Source organism: Neopsephotus bourkii, unplaced genomic scaffold (assembly GCF_033783945.1).
Source record: "Neopsephotus bourkii isolate Nb327-2 ecotype Australia unplaced genomic scaffold, CSIRO-AGI_Nbou_v1 NB_1765, whole genome shotgun sequence".
Taxonomy (NCBI): Eukaryota; Metazoa; Chordata; class Aves; order Psittaciformes; family Psittacidae; genus Neopsephotus; species Neopsephotus bourkii.
The window spans coordinates 428,333-454,815 of record NW_026902239.1 but is presented as its reverse complement, the minus strand read 5'-3'; the positions used below and the strand labels follow the sequence as shown (position 1 = coordinate 454,815).

Below are 26,483 nucleotides of genomic sequence, written 5' to 3'. Positions count from 1 at the left end.
GCAGCCATAAATAAGTTTTGGTGAATGGCAGAAAGAACAAGGTGACAATTATATTTGGGGGAGTGGTTGGGCCCTGCAGATTCTACTTCAGCAGCACAGCAGTGCATCGATCTCAAGCTGGCATCCAGCTCATGAGGGAGGATATTCTAGACAAATCCATTATCATTCGATAATAATGGCTCAAGAATCAGCATCTTCTGGGAAAAAAAAGACCATACTGCAACGGAGAAGCAGCAACCTCCCAGCAGTTAAGACAGGTTTGGAGACGTCAACCACACTGGAGATCAATTCCTTCATTTCATAAAGGTTCCATCACACTACAGACACCTCATTTTCCTAACTACAAACTGGAAGTCCTTCCCAAAAACCTATCCACACGTGCCTTCATGGAACAGACCTAAATGTTTTTCTAAACCACAGACAAAGGCTTGTGGAAATGCAAAGGACACAACGGGGAAATTACTGGTCGCCTCCATTGTTTTTCACTGGGTAATCTTAAAAAAGAAGATACAGTTTCTAATGACCTTCCCACCCAAAGGGTAAGAGCTTTGTCACTTGTGAGTTATTTGTATACTCTTGCTAATTGTATCTCTACACTCCTCCAATCACTATGAATATTCATTTTTATCTCACTTCTCTCTCTGCACACTTATTAACTGTATAACACGTATACTCGAGAGATTTTGCGTGTGTGTATATATATGTATATATGTGTGTGGTATTATTTATATAAATCTATATCTGACCTATGCACACAAAACACACTATTCAGCAGTGGTACCACAGCCCTCAGAAATAAGGTTTTAAAGGTCTGAACTGCAGCAGAAATTTAAAAGGTTCCAAATCACTAAATATCACCTCAAATAAAAACAGTTCCTTTTACAATGATTTTTTGGGCAAGGATATGAACTCACCAACCATTTCTTGCAATTATCGTTATCATTATTTACTGAGCACTAAACCATGTTTTGTCTTACATATTTAAATCAAGAGAGTAAGCTGCCTAAAAGATCTTGTCTTGTTGTGTTTGCTTCTATCTGCTGCTACAGTTTTAAAGCACATTTCCCTTTATTTCACTTTTCCACAAGCCATAAAAAAACTCATTTCTAATTCATCCGTTCGTTCAGCTTAACCTCTCTTCTCAGCAATTAAAGCACTCTGCGCATCCCTCATCTATCACACAGCCAGCTAAATAATGCATTGCGTCCTCCGCTCATCTTTTATCATCCCAAATGACAGGTATTAGCATATCTCCCCAGTCAATTACAGTGCAGCGGAATAATCACAGCATAATTGGGCGAAAGCCACTCTAATCACCAACCCTGCAAACTCACAGAATAAAAACTGAGTGGCAGTTCAGACAGGCCTTGCTCTTGTCCATGGCTCCAGCCAACAAGCTTGGCAGGTCTCCATTTCCTTCTGCCTTTTCAAACTTGTTCTTTGGGGCTAAACTTCTCACAGGCAACTTGTTTTGGTTTTCTTAAAGGAAGACCATGCACACTGATAAATATTACCCAAAGACTATTTGCTAACAAATGCAAGCCTGTAATACACCACAGCTGTTTTCTGCCCTTCAGATCATCCAGCGGGGCTCTGTTTTACAGACTAGCTTTGACAGATGGGTTTGTTGCTTGAGGTAGAAAGTTTTACATTTCATGTTAAAGCAAGCAGAATTTCTTTTCCTTTAAGTATAAAGGATTTATGAGATCTAAAGCAGTTAGGTACTGCTTTAGATGGTGCTACTTACTGCAGACATTAGCCTTCTGTTTTTCAACACTAGCGAGATGCCCACAAAGCATAATTTTTATTTGTTGTCTGTTGAAAAGATCTAGATTAAAATCCTACACATATATTTGAACATAAAACATATGTTTTGCTTGTTAAACAAATAAATACAAGTAAATTAACACCAGGTTGCTGTCTCCTGTGCTCAATCTGAGTAAATGATAGTATCAACAGGAATTCGCCATGGCCATTGCGCCAACTCAAGACCAACAGGCTCCTGGATGCGTGCTCTCACAGTAGCTCTCAATCCGGTGGTGCAGGATTAATCTCAGGTGAGCTACCTGCTCTGAGACCTCTCTGCTCTGGGACTGAGAGCTGTGCTCTGATGGAGGAGCTACCCTCAAATGGTGGTGGGACCATCCAGGCCTATGTGTGCTCCTGGGATATTCTTATCCTACAGCGCAGTAGTGCGTCAGCTCCATGTAGTCTGGGATCTTCTTAACAGCAGGAAGTTTAGGGCTTGAAAAGTGCCCTGGGAAATGAGGATATGCATTGAAAAGAAAAAATTCCTTCAGCAGAGTTGAAATTTTCAAATGTACTACAAATGTGTAGGAAGTTTTGTGAAATCCAACAGCCAAATTCTCCTCTTTGAAATTGTGAGATGTACTAAACTTCTGCTGTCATCATCACTGGTAGCAGACTCAGGTTGTGCATATTTACTAGTTCAACCCCAAAGACAGAATGAAATGCAACTGACGTGAAAAAGCAGTTAGACATACAACCAGACCAGCAGTGTAGTGCATTCCTTCTGTTTGGTTAGGATTATGCGCAATCACAAATTCTACCCACAATAAGGTTAGACAGCACAAAATGAGGAAAATCAAGACTTCCTGGAAGAAAAGTTTAGGCAAGCTACATACCCATTCCAGCCTAAAGAGAGGGGGTTGCTTTCATCTCCTTATCCTAAATGGTTGAGACCTTACTAACTGTTTTAGCCAGAACTCTTCATCATTTTAAAATAGCTTTTAATGTTTCATCTTCTTCTTAACCCCTTTGCTGCAGTAACTGTTTTCACTAAACCGCTTTCAAATTTCTACCCCAGTGTAATTTCTTTGTCATCAACAGAGTTACCTGAGATACATTCTATCAGTGTTATCTTCCCATCCTTGCTTCCCAAAATAGAGCCGGACAAGATATGAACTTCTTTTAAAAATTAATCTTGTATAATGTCTCATCATACAGTTCTGTGTGCCAGCACTGTTCCATACAGTGCAACAATGCAAACAATTTGGTATTAGAAGTGCTGCTGCTGCTGCAAAGCTGGGGAGGAAAAAACAAAAGCTTGAGTATTTACAGGACAAAGACAAATACCTTCCTTACCCCACATCTCCCATAAGACCTACGGTGCTGATCTGCACCTTCCATGCACAAGCTGCTGCAGCCATAGCACAAGCAAGAAGGGAAAAGTGACGCTCAAGGTTCTTTGACACTGGGAAAGCTGGTGGAGGATATGTTTCCTTCCCCTCAAAGGAGCTGAGAGTCCACAAAGACATGGCAATTATTCAGCTTTCCACGTCGCTTTTTTCTTCTGTGCCACTGAGCAGCTTCCCAGGGCCAAAGCTCTTCTTCTAAGAGCCGCAGAGCAAAAGGCATACACCAATTGTACCCTTCCAACTCCTCTCATCTTCATTCTCACTTTTCCTTAAAGAAAAGTATAGAGTAGCTATAGAAATAATAGTAATTGTCACTCTTTTAAAAATCCCACTGTTTCTCTGCTGCACCGCCTTCCAAGCCTGCTTACTTCATACAAATAATATATGGAGGACTCTTTCCAGATTCCAACTTATTACCCCTTATAATGTCAGGCACTGTACTCTCAACAGATTCACTGAAAATTATGTGACTTGGGGAGAAGCCAATCAACAGGGGGAAAAAAAAAAAAAAGCCATTAAAAATTGGCTTTAAATCTTGGCTTTGAACCGAAAGAAAGACTTAGGGAAAAAAACAACCTGTTTCTTTTTTTTTTTTAAATTTCCCTCCTGCAATTGCTGATTTCACTCCTCCTGGTCTGTATAAATCCCAGCAAAGTGAATGAAGGCCAGGCAGCTAGGTCATAACAGGTGATGTTGAAAAACCCACTAAGTTAGATGCTGTTACAGGAACCTTTATGAAGCCCTGCAGACACTGCTTTTCTTTCTGCAGTGTATTTACTGCTCATAAAAAGTGTTCAATAGCTATTGAGGTTTCTTCATTTCTGCAATATAAGGGAAGCACAGCGTCACTGAACAAGCTTTGCCAACACTGCCCTTCACATCACCCTGCACTAAGAAATGCATCTGCTCTGCTTTTGTTCTTCCTTTTAATCTTCCTGTTCTCCTGAACACCAACATCTAGTTTTATGAAATTAAAAACTTCTCTGTGAAGAAGCAGGCTAAGAACAAATCCCATTTTGCAGAAGTACGCAAGTCTCCCTAAATTCTTAATGGATACGTCTGGCAAAGCCAAAAAGCCAAGGATTTGGCAGCCTGTGATAGAAAGCCTTCCCAGGAAGTTCTCTCTTCCCAGGAACTGATGAGGTATTTTGAGGTGCAAGCAGCCTTGTTAATTTGCTTCACGTACAGGGACGAAGGGCTTTTTACAGCCCCTTTTTAACAGACCTTTCTGGGTCTGGTTAGTGCTGTTCTACCTGTCTACCTTGCTGGTCTGCTGCTTTTCCAGAAAAATCATGGTAAGAGAAAGTAAACTTGCACCCAGATGCTCCAACAAACTGAATCCATGTTTTAAACTACAACCCGAGATTGGCTGGACTACTATAGTATACTTCCATGTTATAAGGTTGGTAACTTCTGGTAATTAGCTAAGGGTAGTTAACATCTTCTGCAATAACATCTGCCTCTTGGTAGGCACCTAATCTGAAGAATGCAGAGATGATCCTTTAAATCACATAAATCCTACAACATCATGTTATACGTGTCCAATCTCAGCTGATGCAAGGAAGCAAATAAAAAGCAGGCTCATCACACAGTATCATCAAGATCTTTGGCTAAGTTCTGTGTATTACCTACCTGATGGCACATCCAGACACATACCGTAGTTCATGATTTTGAGAAAAGGCTAATTAATCTAATAACCTCCAAAATCACATGCAGATAAGCAATTCCCATAGGAAATATGAAAGGCTCTGCAAACAGCAGCTGATAAGACAAGGTCCCAGAACTTCAAATGGAAGGGGAATATGCTACACAATCTTCTTCTCCAACATCCAGAACAACAAACAGCTTAAATAGGAATTTCTAAATTTCCATTACTTGGAACAGCTAAATTCTGGAAACAACATTTTCTCTCTTTCATGACCACAATTCCGTAAGCAACAAATGGATCAAGTTCCACCAAGATTTCCTAGAGACACAGTATTTTAATGCCTTCAATATGCATGCAAATTTCTATCCAGCAAAGGAAATTCTGTGTTGATGCTTAGAAAGTGCAAATGTGACATGCTGCAGCTGCCTTGCACATTATGAGACACATTCTCATACTCTTGGACAATGCCTGTCTGCCAAACGATAAAAACAGAGAGATGTAAACTATACAACACTGTAGTCAGAGAAAAAAAGCATGTGGGGAAGAGGGAAAGCATGAGTATATCACCAACCTCAGCTCTTCAGCAATGATGGAGAATTCTGTAGTCTTTGAACATTACTCTGCTGGTAGTGGACATTACCACGGTGCTTGAATGCAAAATAATGGTTGGCAGAAAAGATACGTGAGATAAGTCCAAGAACTGATGGGAAGATGTATTCTCTGGAGTAAGTGGTTAGTAGGAAACCATAACCTACTACTCAAACTACAACTTAAAGGCTACTGAACGTATGAAGATCTGTAAAGGTTAGTCACACAGCAATTCTCTCCTGGATGCAAATTCTTCACATCCTCACCAAGGACAGTCCTAGAGAAACTGACAGAAATACAGTCCCTCTTCCTTCCTGACTGCACTGACTTATTTTGTAACAAGTTGGGCAGCAGGATCCCTTTATCACTGAACTTTTACCATCATTTATTTGGAAGCCAGGTTTTCATTTGTTTTGTAGAACTTGAGGGATGTTAAAATCCTGACATTTTTATTAAAATACTTTTATTCCAACAGATCTCACTGCCCGACACTTATTTATCTTTTTCAATAATGCTCTACTAGCGTAATAATTATGACCTATGTTCAATTGACTTGACGACTAATGAGCCTTCTGTAACCCAAGTTAAAATCCCATAAGCTTTGATAAATTGCACAGATGTAACATCACAGCAACACTCAGTCACTACTTTTCCAGACTGAAAAAGAAGCACTGAGACAAAGCTGGGAGGATAAATGCCTTCTCATGTCTTCTCTAGAATGTTGTTTTCCCATTTCCTTCTTCCTTAGGATAGGAGTAGAGCAGGAAAAATATGCATTATGTTCCAGCCCCAAAATCCTCAAATCTTAAAGGAAGGTTAGAAACAACGGGAGCCTCTTTTAATTTAGCAGATTTCCTACACCAGCTGGATTCTACCAGTAACAGAAATGATGCCTCATTTTTTCCATGGATCTGTCACCACAACCACACCTATGACATGGGGATACAAGTGTCTCCAAAGTAACAGCATTTTCCATTCAAGAGAAAATACAGTTGTCCTGAGTTCTTATTCGAGAATGTAACACTCTGCATTTTAGTTACTGCTTGGAAGACTGTAAGAAAAACATTCATGGTCTCAGAAATGGGATTACAGCTATCTTTATCACAAGAATTACTCTAAATATATGGAAAGCAATCAGTTCTATACACAACTATTCTCATTTCTTTGCTATATGTACATGAATAGAAGCAGGCACATGTGCTTATTTAATTTCTTAGTATATGTACAATATCAAGGAAATGACATAATCTTTGGTTATCTACAACTTTCAAAATCCATCTTATTAAATTACATCATCTTAAAGACAGGTTAGTGAAAATTCCATGGTTTTCTTCCATAAACAGTGTTAAAGAAACGAGACAAATTCATAAAGTAACTGAATTCAAAAAGTGGTCACAGAGAGGGTTCCCTCTAAATGAAATTATTAAAAACAGCTTTTGACTCTCTCTCTGAAAAATATTCCAAAACCTGGATAATGTCTGAATAGTATTTTGGAATTAGCTGCTCAACACCACCAGCTATCTTAGAATTTCTTGCAGAATAGTTCCAGGTACTAACAAGTATTTTTTAGTCAGGGATTGATGATATACTACTAAAGAACAAAAATGCTAACACAGATGCCCTTTAAAACAGCTTCTGTTTTAAAATATTGCTTTCTTCCTGATTTGAAAGATCACATGGGTGAATAGAAAGCAATTTAATAACAATTAATACTGGGGGGTTTGCATAAGTTGAATAACAATTCCTTGATGGCAATTTATTAGAGAAACATACATAAAAATCACTATAAAACACTTTGAAACCCAGAAACACTACATTCCGATTCTGAATATATTTCAAATATCAAACTAACTTTCAAAATTCGCCCTTAAAAAAACTGTCTTTCCACTGCTGCACAATGCCTGGAAAATGGGAGCTTTTTTCCTTTGCTCAGCTATGGCTGGTGCCACCTCTGGGACAGAGACATGCACCTCAAGTTTGCACAGCCCTTTTGAATCTCTGAAGGCTGGCACCTTCAATACTCTTCCTAAATTTATTACACTCTTGCAGCTCAGCAGGGACACATAAGCAATGAGCAGAGCTGTGGGCAACCTACACTGACAATCTCAGGCTATTTCCACTGAAGAGTTCACTATTTTTGCTATCCATACTGCTGATATGCACACAACTGACCCAAGGTACTGGAAATCTTTGATTTTGTTACTTCCAATTGAGCATGTAAAGCTCTAAAAATAACTTGGTCAGAGCAAGATTTAAAAAAAATAGCAAGATCTTGTCAATGAAAACATGAAAATTCAGAGTGTATGCATAAAGAAGTCTGAAAATTGACAGAAACCCAACTTAGCTTTTCCACATGCACTTCCTAGCACAAACTTAACTGTACAGTGGGGAGCTGTAACTTTGAAATATGCATTCAAACCTTACTTCCTGTTATTTGGGGGTGCTTTTTGCTTTTGTTCTCTTTTTTTTCTTTCTTTGGCTATTAAGCCGATTAGCCTGGATGTGAGAATGAGTCATATTCACTTTTACTGAATATGTTTCCAGCGAAACAAATCCACCCTCTTCTAGACCAAGTGCCATATACAAGTGTACATACGCAAATACGTACACTTCAATCTACTGACTAGTGTTCGATAAATTTACGTAGTGGAGTGGCTCACTCCAACTCTGCACTGTGAGGTTGCATGTCCAGAATGCAGTGAGACTGCTGGCATTTTGAGAATTAAATTTAGAAAAACGTATTACTTCACAATTCTTCCCTCTAAGTTACTAAAATATTTAGGTGTAAAATATTCTGTATCTAGATAAGGGGATAAATCAAAGATCAAGACAATGAACCTCCTTCTGTTCAACAGCAGCCCTTCTCTGCACCTTTCATCTCCTAATCAAAACATGGAGAAGAGATGAGCCTTGAGGGAAGCAAGTCCTGGAATGAGACAGTCTGAGTCTCTGAAGCATGCAAGGAGACCGTAGAGTGATCGTATGTATCTGAGTGTAGCAAAAACCGTCTTTCAGTTCTAAATTAGAACATGCTGAACTCAAATAACTTCACAGGACAAAATTGGAAGTACGAAACTAAAATAAGAGGAGACAATTTTAACCAGGAGAAAGATCTGGAAATCAGTTTAAACCTCATAGGCTTTTTTTTTTTTTTCCTTTTACCTTACAGATGTGCCAGTGGAAAGACCAGAAGGCCTACCCTTTTCCTCTACAGTGATCATCTGGGCCTCACCAAAAGTTCAGTTCAGATTTTGCACACAGCAGCCCCCAGTTCTGGTGAGACTTCAGGCTCCACATAACTCCGCATTTGAAAAAGCCCTCTAATTGAGGGCTGTTGACATATTTGAGGTTAAGTAGAAGCATACTGCCCAGTGTGGCACCCTGGCCTTGAGAGAACTGTGGCACCCAGCCTACAGACTGCAGGCTGTGCTTGGAGAAGTCAGCACTCCCCCAGGGGTAAGGTTGGCGCTGCAGTTTATCATATAGTAATTTACATTCTGATAGTGTGAAGGTAAAGCACCCAAGATGCTGGCCAACGCCACGAAGCGACAGGCATCCTTGGTGTGGTTGTTTTTTATGCGTGTGCACATTTGGGATTTGAAATTTATATTTTATCAGATTTAGCATAAGGACAGCCTTTGCCAGAACATGATGGAAGGGTATGTATGGAATGCAATCTCTAAATTACATTGTCTGTCAGAGTTTAGAGTATAATTACTTTACATCACTGTAAAATACCATAATCTCCAAATCTTAGTGAGCAATGTTTTTTTCATAAAGCTTATATTCATGGTAAAGATCAACAAAAAGAAACTGCAGCAGGGAAAAAAAAAACCCCAAAACAAATAACAGGTGATACCATATAAACTGTTGTTCACAATTACTTGTAATTATTTCACAAGATAGTATTTTAGGAATTCCTGCAAGAAATAATGTATTACATACTTTTCAAAACATTTCTCTTCTGGACTGAAGGTTTAATTCTGCCTGCTAGTCTGAAGGAAGTAAATCACAGCTAGTGAAAGAAAACCTTGCTAGGCCTTACTTACTGGGGTTTAGTGATGAGGGATTAAAAAAATGTAACCACTCTTCACCTGCCTACATTTTAAGGCAAAATAAACAGCATTTAACTCCGCAATGCAGAATGGACATTGTTTTCTTTTTGCCTTTTAACACAGATTTTCTTTGTTTAACTAAGACCATTTATATCTGATGGGGATATGATTGTAGCACACGACCCATGCACAGCACAGGGAGTGCTGCACTCACACCCAGATTTTCTGCAGCCCTTCCCAAACTCTTCTGCCCTGAACCCAACAAACCCAAGATCACAGAAGCTAATTGCACCTGCAATCACAGCTGTCCAATGGCCCCAAAGGCCTGATCATATGCTGTAGAAGAGCCTATCCTGGCTGCAATTTACAAGAATCATGAATGTTGCCTGCCTGCCATCCAGTCACCAGCACCTCCCAGACAAGTCTGTAAATACTCTTTGTGATCAAGGGGGGCTAAGAGACTGGAATTCAGCATTTGAAAAGGGTGTATTACAAGTTACACTGTAAAATATGGAGACGGTACAATATAGCCCAAGGTCTACAGCTACTGTTGGAAGTCACTGTCTGTGCAACTGCAGCTGCTTTGCTGTAACACATCTGAAGATGTTTTAGAAAACAGAAAAGAAAGAAGTGCTAGTTTATTTATATATATATGTATACATACATACATACACAAATTTGGGATGAGATGGAATTCGAATGAAGAGTATGTCTTAATAATTAAAAAAAATATATCCCCTATAAGAGACAATTTGTGCACCAGAAGATGCCAGTGGGTGACCATATGCAATGCTAAGCTTGTCCAAAGTGTGTAGGGGCCCCATCACCACCTGGCTGACAGGAGGGAAAGAGGGTGGCTGGAGGTGAGCCGAAAATCCTGAGGAACTCTTTGTGGACATTACAGAAAGATTTAGTTCACATGTATGGTACAAACCAACCTCTAAAAAAATTAGACCTGCAATTATCCCTGCTTTTAAACCATGCAAAAACCAAAGAGAAAAAAACCCCTATCAACTAAACCAATATATCATAAATAAAATTACATATTTAAATACACACATTTGTATATATATATATTTTACATTTCTCTGTGTATAAAAATACAATTTTGAGTATTTTAATAGAACCAAGCCTAGACTGATTTAAATTAATCTCTGAACATACTGGAGAGCCACCACAGTAATTAACTGTGTTATTTATTAACTATTATAACCATACCAACTGTCCTTTCTCTTCATCTTTCCAATAAAAACAATTCATCTCTAATCCACTACAGCTGCAGAAACTTCCATGAAACGTTAGATGAGGTAATAAAATAGCTCCAGTTTTAGGTCTGCAGGATCTATTTCTGGCCTTCAATCATTTGTGTCAGATTATAATCTCCAGTGAAGAGTCTGATGTTATTTCAACAATCCAATACCTCATTGGCGCATACGAGCACACAGAAAGATTCTTTTAAATTATACAGCAATACAGTTTGAATAGGAGATTGGTCACTGAACGAGCTAAATCTGCATGAAGGCGGAAGGAAGAGCAGGGGTTGAGGAGGGAATGTAGTAAGCAGTATCAGAAAAATTAAATTAGAACTGAAAATGAAGGAAGGATCATAAAAACGTCCCTCAGTTGAAATGTTTTTCTTCCAATATCTGCTGGCAGTTTCCTTTCATCTGTGCAGCTAGTTCCCTCTGTTATTCCACTGCAGTCAATAACATGAGTGGGCATAAAGTGGAGAATTTCTAATGGTTTGCATCAACACAGGATATAAACCACAACTGAAATGTATTTCCATGTGCTACATTCAGCAATGATTATCGTAATCCAATTGCTTTTACAGCATACTTTGACAATTGAGGTCGTAGGGAATATGGACCAAAAAGGGAGGTAGAAATATATTGATTCAGATTACTGCTTACTGAATTTTGTTCTGGTTTGCTTGTATATTGTTAAATCCTTTTTGTACTTCGCAGAATATACACATTTTTGAAGACGGTTAGTCATAACAAGTTCTTTGTTTTTGGTTTAAAATGCCTGTAATTTGCACACCCTGACACCTGCCGATTTCATGCCCTGCCTTTTCCCGTCAAAGCCCCTTCTCAGCTCTCCACACAAGGAAATCTCATTTATCAAAATTCTGTTAGCGTAAGGGGAAGGGCTATGCTGAGCTGAGCCATGGCCTTCATTAAACATGCAGAACATAAACTGCTGACACTAAGCACAGTCAACTTGCAGCACGGCTGAGGAGGGGAAAAAAAGAGGAAAAAAAGAGCAGTGACAGAAGGAATGGTGCTATGGTGAGATGGGAATAAAAGCCGCAGTTTCGCAAAGCATTTAAGTCATACTGGAGTCAGTGAGATTTAATCACAGACCTGAAGTTAAGCATATGCTTAACTTTGCCAAACAGAAATAGATCACTAAATTATGAATGGAACAATCTATTTCTGTTCCCAGGAACATGGACACTTTGTTCTCCAGACCATTCCTTCAGGGGATGAAAAAGGTGTGTGGGGGGAAGAGTAACAAAATTAGAGAAAACAATCCCTTCTTCTACTCAAAATACAGGTCCAGATAAAGGAACTATATGCTATGTTTAGCATAACACGACTAAAAAAAGGTTGGTATCCATCATTCAGGTTCCAGAAGAGAGAAAAGATTAACTGCCATTATGGTCACTAATTTCATCAGGGTACCAAATGCGGGTGCTCTGAATAGGAGGAAGGAAAAATTTGTGTCTCTGGAAGAGGCAAGCACAAAAACTGAAATGCCCTGAACATTGACATCAGGGCTGAGGGGGAACAAAGCGGCTTTTAAAATTTCCACTTCAGTTACTGTTGCTGGTATTTTTTTCTCCTTTAATTCTCCAAGATAGCTGTGTAATGCTGCCTACAATAGAAACTTGCATTTAATAGGCACGAAGCAGAAGGTGTGTAGCATTTTCCTCTGATCACAAGGAACAAGCACTTAGCTGTGAGAGATCCACAATGAGTCACTGCAGGGAGGAATCAAATGCATCACAGGTACATGCAAGCCTTTTTTATTATTATAGTACCAACTGAAAACACATTATAACTTGCAGCCCTAAAAAAAATCAATTTTAAACCTCCTAGTCTTATAAAAATACATAATATACCAATCATATATGCCTGCACTTACACAGTTCGAACAGAGGCTAAGGCAAATGCAAGGGTGGTGGGAACTCAACATTTCCTCTGTAAGCTATTTTTTTGGTATTTATAAATAAGCGAAGATAATCATTCTAAGCTGAAACTGTCTCAATGCAAAAATGAATGACTTTCCACCAGGTTTCAAACAGCAGCTAAAAGCTATTTTAATATTAATTATCTGGAAAATAATATCATATGAACATTTTCTGATACTTTGACCCCTCTTAAAATACTTCTTAAAAATTAATCTGGAATTAAAAGTAGTGTGAAACTAATGACTGGATTCTGCTACCCTTTACCATACTGTATTTCATCATATTCCAGAAAGAACTTAGCTCTGGTCAACTAACTGCTGGCATAATACTACAGCTTCCCTTCCATCTGCCAGGGTCTTGTGTACATGTAGCCTAGGTAGTAGACAGCAGGAAGTAGACACACACTGATAACAATGGGACATGCACATTGATCATTTCCCAGAAGTAGTTCCTGTAGGGTTTTTTTTTAAGCAAACGTTGTATACATTTAACAGAAATCAATAGCTGCCTTCATAGTGAAAAACTGGTGTTTTTCTTAACGCCACCTGTAAGAACAGGATGACCCAATTCTTCAATCTTTTCTTTGGATTTGTGAACAGTGCAGTATTTTCAGCTTTTTCAGCTTTGTTCTGGTCAACAAGATGCTGCAGCCTGCCATATAAAGCTGCACACCACATGGCACCATTCAACAGTATATCTAGGTCAGCTTGCATTTTTAATGTGCTCCATTATCTTCCCCTTGCTCACTGTATCAAGTTTGAACTTCATCTCAGTTTCAGACCTCTGTATAAGTAAGCCAGGCAACTCACAGGATCCTAAGAGTATCATGCCCATATTAAACATTTGTTCCACCAAAGACACCACTTCAAATCCTAATGACTTTCCTTAATTTCATGCCATTTCCAAGCCCAGCATCCCCAAACTTCTCCTTCAAGATCCTTTTCTGCAACACTACTAGTAAAAAAAAAAAATAAATCTTGCTTAAAAGACACCAAACCAAGAAAGCTTTAGCTAATACAATTCCTTCCCTGAGTACTATCTGGGGCAGCTTAACAACTCTGACCTCAGCAGCATTCTGCACACACCACAGCTAAAAAAACTACAAGTTAATAAGCATATAAACAGCCATACCTACATTACTGTAAAGGTTCTGCACACAATTGTATATGCTATAATGATATTTAGTTACTTAGATGTGACAAAAGCCAGTTCCACATGATTCACTTCAATGCTTCCTTTCATAAACAGCAGCTAACACATTTCTCAAAATACATTTATTAATTTTTAAATTAGTATGCATTCTAACTGCCCTTCCCACAGTGTTTCTAAGGCGGACACCACTTCACTGGAGCACAGCCCTTGCACAAGGACTGAAGTTATAAAACCACTCTAGATATAGATTATATTTACGAGGTAATCGGTACATCGGTTCTGACACAAGGAATAACAGTGTGATGAAGTTTCACAGGAGGCTCAGGGAGATTCAAATAGATCTTGATAAAGGGAGGGGGAGGAATCAGCCAGTGGAATGAAAACAGACAGTCACATTAAATTGAACAGTACGAATGATGCTTATTTTGCTTAAGATTAAAATGTTAAGGCAAATTTTACTAGAGAGACTGTAAATCCATCTACCTTCTATTTCAGGTAGTAGCAAGGATTTAGTAATAAAATCATAAAACACATAATGATTGCTACATTAGAAATATATCAAAATAGTTTACATGTGTATAGTATTAAACAATTTAAAGGGTTGCAACAGCACGAAAATCATGGTGAAACCATCTGTAATCTTGATCTTCCAGTACTAGAAAATATTAAGATCTGTTCACAAAATCAAAGAAAGGATCTTGAAAAACAAGATTTCCCAGTGTCCTCCTAATATAATAAAATTATCCATCAAAATCCCAATTCACTAGAAAACCCTGTCACACAAGAAGAAATTCTTAAAAACTGAACAACGGAATAATTGAAGCATCAAAGTTACAAAACGGTGTTTTCTGCAGCAGAAATGTGTGTTCAGTAAAAAGCCTGAGATTCTGTATTATTGTCATTGTTTTTTCTTCTTTGAAATCTGCCACATGTCAACAGCCCTTTTCCCAGCAAAGCACAGCAGAAGCATGATACACACCTGACCCTGTCTCAGAGAAAAAAGGGGGAAACAAAAACTTAAATCATATCTGTCTTCCCGACAACTTTCTCACGTTCCTCTTTGCACTTCTTACTCTGCAACCCTGGCACTAGTTTTAATGAGCCGAGTATGCAATCAAGGGAAGCAGCCACATAGCAGAAATCTGAATCTTTTCCTATATATGTATTTCATGCTGTTAAAAAAGAATGCTGTGCAAAAAAAAACACAAACCCACAAACAAATGAACAGTAATTTTTTAAAAATGTAAATATTTGTGGTTTCTTTCTTGTTGTTTTTTAAGTCACAATATCAATGGGAACATGCTTCCTGTAGCAAGGTGGGGCTGGTTGCTGGAGGGAGCAGTTCTGGTCCCACCAGTTGTGCAATCAGGTAGAATTTACAGAAGAAAAAGAAATCTGGTCTAACCTGCTCTCCTAATCAAGAAGAAACAGCGAACTATTTGCAAATACTCTGTCCTGCCCTCTTCCCACTCCCAAACAAAGAGACCACCTGCCTCAACATTTATTTAAAATGTGCAGGTATTTACAAGCAAACATTGTGTTCCAACTGTTAGATCACTTCTTGGTAGATCTGATACTCCCTCAAAGTTCAAACCAGCAGTATAAATCAGAGGCCACAAAGAACTGTAAAGGACCCACCGCATCAGGCAAGCATCACCCTGGTTATATGTTAAGAGTTGAGGGAGGGAGAACCCTAAACCACATGCTGGCAGTCAGCTCGGGCACACCAGGGTCAGGCAGCCCAAATGCATCCACCAGTTAAAAATGCAGTTACAGGAGGAAAGCTAAGAAAATAAGTTTTTTTTTTCTTTTTTGTGGTAACTGCTATCGCCACATCTTAGTTACTGGTGTGAAGTGGTGGGTTGTGGGTTCAGTCAAACCCTGAAGGTAATGCATGTTTTCACCATGAAAGCATCAAACTTTGTACTCTTCTGGCATTTCTAAGGAGCTTGGAAAGGGCAAAACACACTACAGATCATCTCTTCCAAAACGCGAGGGAAGTACGGACTGCTACGGCTGCTGCCACAAAAGCTGGACAATTCAAGGTTGTAGCAGCCAATTTCAAAAAAGTGGCAACCTAAATTGGCATGTAACTGGCCAAAGAGGGACGCTACTCATGAATCAGAAAAGCAAACCCAGTTGCCAAGCCTTCTTACTTACAGACATCACTTGAGGAAATACTTAATAGTTGCCATGAACTACATACACGTGTTTCTGAAACTGCACACTGATTTCTGTGCTCTCAGAAAGGTGGTGAAAGCTTTAAATTCATCTGAAAACCCAAAGTGTGGCCATATCAAAACCTTAACAACATAAACTGCGCAGTACTGGAGATGAAGGCTGTTCATCATGTTTATGTATGACCAAAGTAGAGATGATGCTAGAGAAAAGCTAGCAAGTTACACTTTTTAGCACTAATCCGCAGGTGCTGGGCAAAACACAGGACAGTGATATTCAAAGGTGCTAAGGAAGGCTGACGTTCACCAGCTGAGCTCACACCAGCTTGCCACAGAGGCTCCAGAGCTTTGTAAAACAAATATTACCACATACTCATGTGCCTAAATCTAACCCTGTGGCCATCAGTATTTATTCTGCCAGCATCGTGAGACGCTTCATGCTGACAAGGAACATCTGATACATTTGGGTCACTGGCAGAAGAAGAAACAAGGGAATATCCAAGAAACACTGACAGGCTGTACCCTCAACAAGGACACTGACACATGAGACAGCTCCTTCACCTTGCCTGGTCTTGTCTTTCCTGAGACTATAGTCCAGGAGTGTGGACTACAGGGTACAAGGAAGAAAGAAAACACTACGCCATTTATCCAGCGTGCCTTGATGTTCTTACATCTGGGGGTTCTTGGCTAACATACAACCTTTTTCCCTATTCTATGTATCATTTTGTCTTTTCTTCTTCATGCAAGATTGTTTTAAAATTGTCCAGATCCACCTCCACTGCACAAGGAGGCATCAGAAACTCTAAGAAGCTCTCACTTTTTTTCCATCCCCCCTGGGAACTTTAAAATCCTCTCTTCCATGAGAAGCAGGAGTGAGCTGTGAGGAGTGGGCCACCATAACAAGCGGGTGCTGTTTGGAATGGATTTCGATGGGGTACTGCACTCTTGTACTGATTTCACGCTACCTACTCAAGGCGGTTAGATACACTCCTGTGCAGCCCACAGTACTCAGGACAAAGCTGGACCACAGTGAGGACTGCACAATGGATGGAGACGAACTTTATTTATTGAGACAAAATTCATCAGGTATTAAAAACTATTGATTACATAAATGAAATTTCTGAAACATTATCATAATTGCTTGCTTTTGCATGTTCCTGAATTTTCCCAAGTAACATCCCAGTGATATGCAAAGGTCTAGGCAGAAACATGTTCAAGTTGCTGCTACTTAACATAACTACTTCAAAACGCTTTGACACAGGTCTAAGGGGTCCCTAAGAATATTGTTCCCTGCTATAATGCCATTCTCTACTCTTAGTAGAACAGCCAGTGCAGAGGGCATTCATAAGACTTCAGCAATCTTAAAACACAGCTTTAAAAATGACTTAATGAAAGAAGGTTGGGAAATTCTTTCAGTCATCTGAACACCTCAGGTGAAACAACTCCACAAAGAAAACAACAACAGAACTGGGGAAACATGTAATCCTAACTCTGCTCTGAGCAACAAAACGGAAGTCACTGGAGGCTAATATGAATATCTACTTCTTCTAAGCTGAAACAAATCCAAAATCTTATTTACAACCCCCAGATTCCTACCAAAGCCAACAGTGCAGATAGATGTAAATGAGGGCTCATTTCTCTGTATTTTCCCATATACTAAGCACACACATAGACACTCCAAGTGTCAACATATCAAGACAGAGATAATTCAGACACTTGAAAACATCCTCTTCTGAAAAGGATTAATTGGCTTTAAAACAATTTAATTTGGCTTTGAAGTTGTAACTTTTATTAGAAACCACCAGATGGCGGAAGCAGAGGCTGCTTAGAGTCTTCAACAAAAGAAAGCAGGCTTAAACAAGGCATGCTGTAAAAGAAAACAATTTTTAATGCCTACTTTTTTTCTCCTTCAATGGCTTCTTTTCTCCTTCTTTCCAAGAAGTAAGTACTGTTTTGCTGCAATCAAGCTAATACAAATAAAAATAGTGATAATAAAATTACGGAACAAATCTCTTTGAGAACACACTTTCTTAATTTTCTCAAATGGCATCTCAATCCCCTATATCAAGGCTTCTGTGTTACGGATATGGCTAGAACAACAGTTTCCTTCTAGATTTGCAGTCGTAACTCTCAGCCAGCCATGTATTCTCATCAGTGTTCTATGCTTCAAACCAGGAAGCTGGCACATAGCTACCTTGTGCAGCTGAATCTCCCCTCAGGATTTGAACTTCTGTTATCTGGACTGTGAAAATAAGTGGGCTATGGAAGATGCACCATGATGTGCCGAGTCTTGCAATAAAGCAGCATTTGCAAGGTGGACGAAAGCAAGAAACAAACCACACAAGCCCAAACAAAAAAAACCTGAAAAACACCACCAATCAAAAAATCAACTGAAATAAACAAAATACCCAACCCCAACTTAATAAACTCAAGTAGAAGTAGCATGTTTGGGAGGTAAAAAAAAAAATAATAAAAAAAAAAGGTATTTTAGGTCTTAAGTACATTTGAGTCTCAAAACGATGTATCCTGTATCAGAGAAAGAACATTAAAAGAATGCATCCCAGCAGCACATACTTAGAAAGACTAAGGAACAGATTCTTTCAACAACTTCCAGAGTTACTGAATTACGGAGACGAGGTCATCACTTTATGCTATGTCACAAAATACATCTGGTTCCATGAACAATGCTGAACACTCCACCACGCAGGCACAGCCACATCAGAAATGCCACCCCTGCTGCATTTCTCTAATAGAGCTGTGTCTCCATTATGCTGATTTCTCACTCAAAGAGAAAGCTTTTCTCCTGTATTTGTCTTCTGCAAAGGAAACGTAAAATCACTCCTACAGGGAATATACCCATCGGGAATGATTCTTTCCTCAATCCAAGCAGCACAGTCCCAGAAATGAACAGGTGAGGCTTGCTCCTACTTTAAGACAGCGTGAGATGCAGTTGTGTAGTTAATTCTGCCTCTGTACATTAGCAAACATGCTGCTTGCAAAATATGAAAGGCTTTCTTCCCTGCCCCATTTTTAAATGACACCTGCAAATCACTAATTCAGTTGCCATTCATTTCCATATGTCAAATTACAATCTTAACTTGTGCAAAGCAACATAATAGTAATGATTAAGCCAATTACATCACAACACAGCTTAAAATGACACACAATGGAAGGATTAAAGCTCACTACCAAATAAGAGAGTCCTGTTCTTGGTGGAGCTCCCCCACTGTGGGAACATAAGTGTCTCTTTTCCTGTTGCACAAAGTTGTGAGCCTTCTGACATGTAGCTGCTGGACTACCATTAACAAACTTATTTATATTAATGCTGCACTAAGCTGGGATCACTGCATCTCGGCATTAGCTGCGGTAGGCGGGCTCTGCGGCCGTCCCTGCAAACAGAGCTTCTGGCACTTACACGTCCACAGACAGGTTGAGACACGTGGATGAGGTGATCTCACCCTGCTTAACTGAATGAAGCCTCCTCTACCCTACGTTATTTGGGTCAGGTAGATGCTGACGGTAAAAGCCTTAGGGAAGGGGAAGGAAAGGAGAGAGAGTAAACCAAGCACAAATATTTAAAAAGCCAAGCAACTTGTTCTCTAGATAGGGCCAAACACCATTTGTAGTCTGTATGGAGTACGTGCTACCGCATTTGACACTAACTCCAGCTGATGCCAATATGTGGCTCCTACAACAATAAAATGTGGGTTAAATCTTCATATAATAAGCAACCTTTCAAACTAAGATTTTCAATTCTACCTCAGGGATTAAGATGTTCTTATGGAAACTGAGCATCTGAATCTCTAAAGGAGGATTTAAAAATCCTCAAGATGCTGTTATTTTTATTTGTTCATTTCTTTCATGTTTAAATCAGCATAATTCAAAATGGTTAAACCTTTTATTTCTGCTCTGTGCACCTTTTTTTTTTTTCCCCACATCTTTGTATCCCTCCTAATTTTTTCTACCATCTGGGAACACTGATCCCATCTGCTAAGATCTATCTTCCTATTCCAGCTAAAATAAACACAAAATAAATTGGTACTGTTAGTCTTTTACACATCACCATTAGGCTTTAATAAGATTAATGGGACTGAAGGAGTTTCCAACTTTGAAATACATTCCTGTGTGTTGGCTGCAGACTCAGGCAGATACCACTTCATCTACTCACTCTTACTCTGTGTTAGTTTCTTGGCAACTACAGTTTTCAAGAAACTTATTATATATGTGAGTTTATACTCAGCAGAATTTGAATGAACCAGGCATAACTGTTACGCACTGTCCCAGATCACCCATCAGCTGTTTGTGATTTGCTAGGTGGTCATTTCCCCTACATCTCTCCATAAACTACCACATACATGTAACAATCCCTCTAAATATTGAAGCAGAAGGATCAGTCAGAAGCTAGACGTTTAGGTTTTTCCTTTTCTTTAAGAAACAAACACGCATAAAACACACACACCAATGAATGTGTAAATGAAACTGAACACCACATGTACCATCTTCGAAAAAGCTGTTACAGCACACTAACAGCTTCCTCCTTCTGTAAAATTAGTTGCAAAGAAAGCTGAATGGTTTTGCTTCCTATTACTCAACCAAACGAAAGGTTTGGACAGCAATGCTGTCAAACCTGTGCATCTTTTTACTTATAAAACCACAACTTTAAAACTGATCAAAAAGCTGCTTGCATTTTCATGGTCCATTAAAGAATACCAAAAGGAAAAAAAAAAAAAGTTCATATTAAAATCTCATTTTTACTCCAATAAATGCCTTACATTCATTCTACCTTTGTTCTGGGAAGACTGTTTTCTCATTAAAAAAGTGAGTGAACATTTTTAAGGACTTTTGCTAATGGTCTGGAATTTGCACCTGTTTTGTGCTTAGCAGATAAGATCTGGTACTTCAAGGTGCCTCTTCCCTGGGCATTTTGACAGTGGGAAACTATTTTTGCTTTTAATTTTCTTTTCTAAAATAAAAATTATTTAGTCCAAATCAATATGTGTATCTTGCATCAAAAGCATCCTCTAGCTGATTTCTACATGCACTTATCACCACCAAAGACTCAACTATCCTGGGGGAAGACTACACCAGCCAGACCTTCACTTCACTGACAATAACCACAGTAAAGCTGAACAATGTTCTGCTGTCTGTTCAGAGTGCTTTCCTGGGAAACAGCCCCATTTGCTGCCAGATCGCATATTTACCATGAGACTAAAATCATGGAGAATTTACGACTAACAGATAACATTGTAAACTCTTTCAGCAGTCTAGAAATATTCTGTTTTTAAACCAGTGTTCTAGTATCTACAGGCAACACAGCCTGTCAACAATCCTAAAACTAAGTGATAAGTGTCTAAGGACAGATGGAATGGATACAGTCAAAAGAAGATTCATCCCCTGCAGCAAATTATGCTTCTGTTTATGCACATAGAGAGGACCTACAATGTTTCAAGCCTATGCTATACCCAAACCCATAAAGACAGCCCCTTCAACAGTCTCCAACAGACCTGGAGGGAAATGCAGGCTAAAAGCTAGGATCAAGGAAAGCTTTATATCGTGGAAACTTTCAACCTTATATCCTTCTCATCTGTATTACCTGGTATTCACCATACCAACTTACTTCATGATTTCTAAAACTAAAATTATTTTTCATTAAAAAATGGTGTTAACACATACTCTCCATGGACATACCAACTCATTTGTTAATCTAACAAAGACACTTGATGTAACAGAGACACTAATATTTATTTGTCATTGAGACAGACAGTAAAGGAAGCACTTCTTAACAGAGAGGAGGAAAGAAAGTGCTTTCACAGCATGCCTAGACAGCTAAGATAAATTCTGGAATTAACACATTTGGGATGAACATTTACCTTTCTCCTTGACTGATAAAAAGTACATGACATCCCTAGACATATATAGTACACTATGTAACATTAAGCCACTGTTTTATGTGAGTAAGAAGACCCCATTTGCTCTGAAGCTTAATCTTACAGAAAAGTTGCTTGAGACTCTAGAGGATGATGTTGGTAAGCATAATGATTCAGTTCTGTAAACCTGAAGCCCAGTACTAGAAATTCTTAAAACTTTTGATAATGAAAAGGAGGTTCAAAGGATGCCCATCAAGATAATCCAAAGACTGAACACCAGCTTGCAAGTCTAACCATGAAACAAGTAAGAAGCTTCTTCCACAGTGCTTTCGTTGTGAGAGTGACTGGCTACAATAAACTTCAGCAACATTTCTGTTTACCCACCTACTCTGAAGGATTATGAAAATGAGTTCACAAGATCTGACCCTCCAAGTTTATTAAATATTCAAGAAATATTCTGTATGCAGGCTGGGTATTAAATAAACCTCAGAAAATACTGCAGACTACCATATGTTAAATACTTCAAATAATAGTGGAGTAGTTCCGTTTTTTAATAATTTATTTAAATCACTTTATCAGAGATCAACATAAAAATGTACAATACAGACACAAGGTAAATTTTAGCATCATGAATATTTAAGTGATCTAAAAGTTTTTGGGGTTTTTCTGTTGTTTAATTTTTTCATGTTCTATATAAAACTGAAGAACTCTTTTTTTTTTTTTTTTTAACCTTGACAGTATTTTCTCACTGCTCTTTTACTGTTATTTTCTCACCTGCAGTAGTATCACAGCATGTGGGCCTTCAGCAGCACAAAACTCTTCATTGTCATGATTTGGCCTACTGTTCCTACAATCTCCTTCTTCCCCTCCCCATTCTCCTCCTAGCTAAGCAGATATAGCCTACACACAATCTGCCCTGCTTAAAATCATCTGCGATTAGTGCTCAATTAAAACTGTGCACATCACCATAATGCTCACTGGCCAAAGAAACTTGAGCAATAACTAGGATACAGCCCATCTATTTAGCAGAGTAGGTTTAAAGCGGTCTCACCAACACACACACTGTGTGCCATACATTGATCTACAATTGAACACAGGGTGATGCAGCTGTTCAATGTACTACTTTCTACTTGAGATGCACTGTGAAAAAGGACCATCAACAAAGTAGCTTACTCCGCAGACTGCAAAACAGATAACAACTACAACTTTTGAGCTGCAAATCTATGGAACAAGAACAAATCCAGCATTTTGACCAGGCCAATCTCTACAGTTACTACAAAGCTGATGTTCCATGGGCTTCCGCACGTAAAACTCCCTCATGGGTTTTATGCCAAGTAACAGCATTTAGACAGTCTTGTGTGTGATTGTCAGATTACCACACATAAGGGAAGGAATTGATGGATGTTAAGTCACAGGGTCCTGAATTCTCAGGCTGAAAATTGTTGTCTTCTGTGACAACACATCCAACAGTTCAAACTGATGGGACCTATGTAACAAAACTGCATCGAACTACACACCTTGTGTCCAAATGTAGCATCCTCGGAGGCCAAGACTTCAACCTGAAATTATAAGGAAAAAGATCATTTCACATTTAGCCACCACCAAGAACCTCTCTCTCCCTGAGCACAGAACCACAGTCCAGGCAAAGAAGAGATCTGCAAATGAAGATGCCAGTCTTGGTCAACCCTAGAAAGCCTACATATGATAGGACATGCCTAACTAACAGCTGACAACAGAAATCCTGACGAGAGGAGACTCAAAGAGTATCCCTCATGACACAAACAAGGTTTCTCAGCCTAACTGACGTAAAGCCACAGACTGCACACCTCTAAGCATTGATCTGGAACAACAGTCAACAGACACAGAAGAGCAGGTGCACTGATTTTTCGTTAAGACTCCTTAAAAATACTTCACACTTCATCACCTTTCACCTGAGAATCTCGGTTCTTTTATGAATTCTAATTAATTAAGCTTCCCAATGCACCAGTGAAGTAAGAAATGTCATCATCCCAATATACAGACAAAAGACCAAGGTGGAAAGAGGTTAAATAATTTCTCAGCAGTCATGTGCCAAGCCAGGGACACACTCAGGAAAAGAATCCCAGATTCCTACTCCCAGGCGCACAGTTTAACAACAAGGAAATTCTCCATTTCTCTGATTTACATCCTATTTAAAATGCCTACTGCTGCATCATGATTTATACAACTAGTATAACTATAACTAATGTATCTAATCTCCAGTTTAACTTAAGAAGAGTGAAGGATTTAAAGCAAATCAAGAGAGAAAAAATGAATGTCAAGTTTCAGCCTGAAGCACGTTATAATGCCAGAGTTATAAACCCCTGAACAAGAGGTTTATAATGGAAAGGCAGATAAACTAACAATGATGGGAGCACTTAAATATATTTATGCCATGATCTAGCAACATATGGTATCTCTTCATCTCTAAATTAAAAAAGGGAGGGAAGAAAGCAGGAAGGAGATAAAGCATTTATAGGGACTAGGAATAAAATAAAACAAACCTGAAGTTACCCAAATGTGACCTGTCCAGCTGATTAGGAACAGCAGCAAGAGGCTACAAAATAGCATCTCATTCAATAGAAGGTAGGGGGGAAAAATCAAGTAAATAAAATCAATCTAAAATGGTATGTATTAGCTACTTATATTAAGCTTCTAATCCTTTAGGCACTTTATAAATATTAAACAATCAGTCCTGGTGAGACTGATAAATATCCATAATATATTTTACAGATGAAGAAACAGACAGAGGGTTAAAGTGACTTGCCCAGGGCCAAAAAGAGACTAATAAACCACTGGATTGGAAATAACAGTGTGACTGCCTGTCCCAGTACAGTACCTTGCTCAGGCGTTCAAGTGGCCTTTGGAAAAACTAATTCCACTACCAGAAGCAGTCCAGTTAGGGTTAATACAGTACCCATCTAAACTGCAAATGCTCATTTCCACTAAGCTTACTGTTTTAGCACAACGTCCAGCTACTGTAACTAGGCAGACCCCAAAACAGGAACAATCTTGTTGGAAACTCACTCGGTTTTCTTTATCGATTATGTGCCAGTCACATACCCTAGAAGCTACCTCCAGATCCATTAATGCTTATTACTCTGCTACATTTCAGTTGTGGAGATTCATTAGGAAACCTGGAGAGTTTTCTGTTACACTGGGTCCCTCTCTGCCTCCGTCCTTGACCCCAGGAAGCAAGCTCCTTGCAAGCTCCAGTCCACTTTCCCTTGCACTACTTTTTCTTTCTCTTCCTGTCCCTCCCAAGAAGTCCCAGCTGGGCTGACGGCCCACCGAGCCAGCCCAGAGCTGGCTGCCCTCTGCCCTGTGCTCTCTCAATGCTCCCCGCCGCAGGAGCACACTGCAGACAGCACAAAACTTTAGCACTGTCCCAGCAGAGATCAGGCAGGGCGTCCTTTGTTTGGCCTCCACTCTCAGCCTCATCTGTGGAGAGGCCACCTCACCATGAGGGGACCTTCATGGTAGAGTACAGGGGTATTGTCAACAAACAAGCTGTGCTAAGCTCCTGCTTGTTCAAGACCAAGGGAACGCTTGCAACTGACATAGTTTCAAAACACATGAATTAGCGTGGCACAATGACTGGAGCATTTACAAAACTCAATCCTCTTTTTCACAGAGAAACTGAGAAGAGGAACAAATTGTGACATCAAAGAGCACAGCAGAAACCTAAGCTGATGTAAAAACTCTACATCTTGTCTCCTTTATATATAGAAGTATTTTCTTTCATGCTTAGAACATAAGGCTCACAGAGAATAAAATGGTTCGGAGTGCAGCTATTGGTGGAGATAATTCTAATTAAAAATAGTTATTGAACAGGTCTGATAACGCCACTTCTGTTTTCCAAGAGTAATCACACCACTTCTATGCTAAATACTTGTCCTCGCCCTGTAGACAATGAAATAAAATGCTCTCTGTATTCTTTGTTACTACTGTGTTTACCAGTGTGTTAGTCCACTTGCTTTGGTTTTTAACTCTTTGTATAAAAGGCAGTTAAGACCAGTAAGAAACAAGTAATTGCTGACACCATAAGATACTCAATAGAAAGTACTGAAACAAGATGTAGGACAACGTTTTTCCTCATGTTGAGTTAAATAAAGACAAGCCAAAATGCATTACAACCTAGGCTGAGAGGACCCCCCTCTAGTGGGAATGAGAGTGTACTTCAATCAGCACCCACATCACCCCAGACAGATGAAAAATTTGGTAAGAATCAGGCAAGCACCATCATTCTCTTTATCGTCTTCAAGATATATCACTTCCATACCAATAAGCAAAAAAATGAACAAGTGACTCATTACTGCTTTGAGATAATCATACATTAATTAAGAACTTCTTATATGCTTATTTGTGGCAGTTAAACATTTCCTATTTTAGTTGTTTGCTCTGCCTGGACATATGTAAATATATTATCTTGGGTGGGGAATGTTTTTCTTTCACACTGAAAAACTCACTGCATCACTAAAAAAAGTAGACTTGGTTCTTACATGAAGCACTGTTGATTTCACATATATGTATCTGATTGTATCAGATACAGTAGCTTTCTCCTAGACACTGCTCTGAATCTTTGCTTCAGTCCACTTTCCACTCCTCACAGTACAGTGTTACA

General features: G+C 39.1%; 1 protein-coding gene across 10 annotated transcripts in view; it reads right to left on the bottom strand.

Annotated features, from left to right (window-relative positions):
* The window catches only part of ARID1B (AT-rich interaction domain 1B), a 331,009-nt gene that overhangs the window by 123,252 nt on the left and 181,274 nt on the right, over positions 1–26,483 (bottom strand). For 7 of the 10 annotated variants that reach the window (XM_061378216.1, XM_061378224.1, XM_061378217.1 and 4 more), the window contains exon 5: positions 23,359–23,400. The exons of the other annotated variants lie outside the window; for them this stretch is intronic. In XM_061378216.1, coding sequence (XP_061234200.1) covers positions 23,359–23,400 — 42 coding nt within the window. The remainder of the gene's footprint in view (positions 1–23,358; positions 23,401–26,483) is intronic. 10 annotated transcript variants of the gene reach the window in all.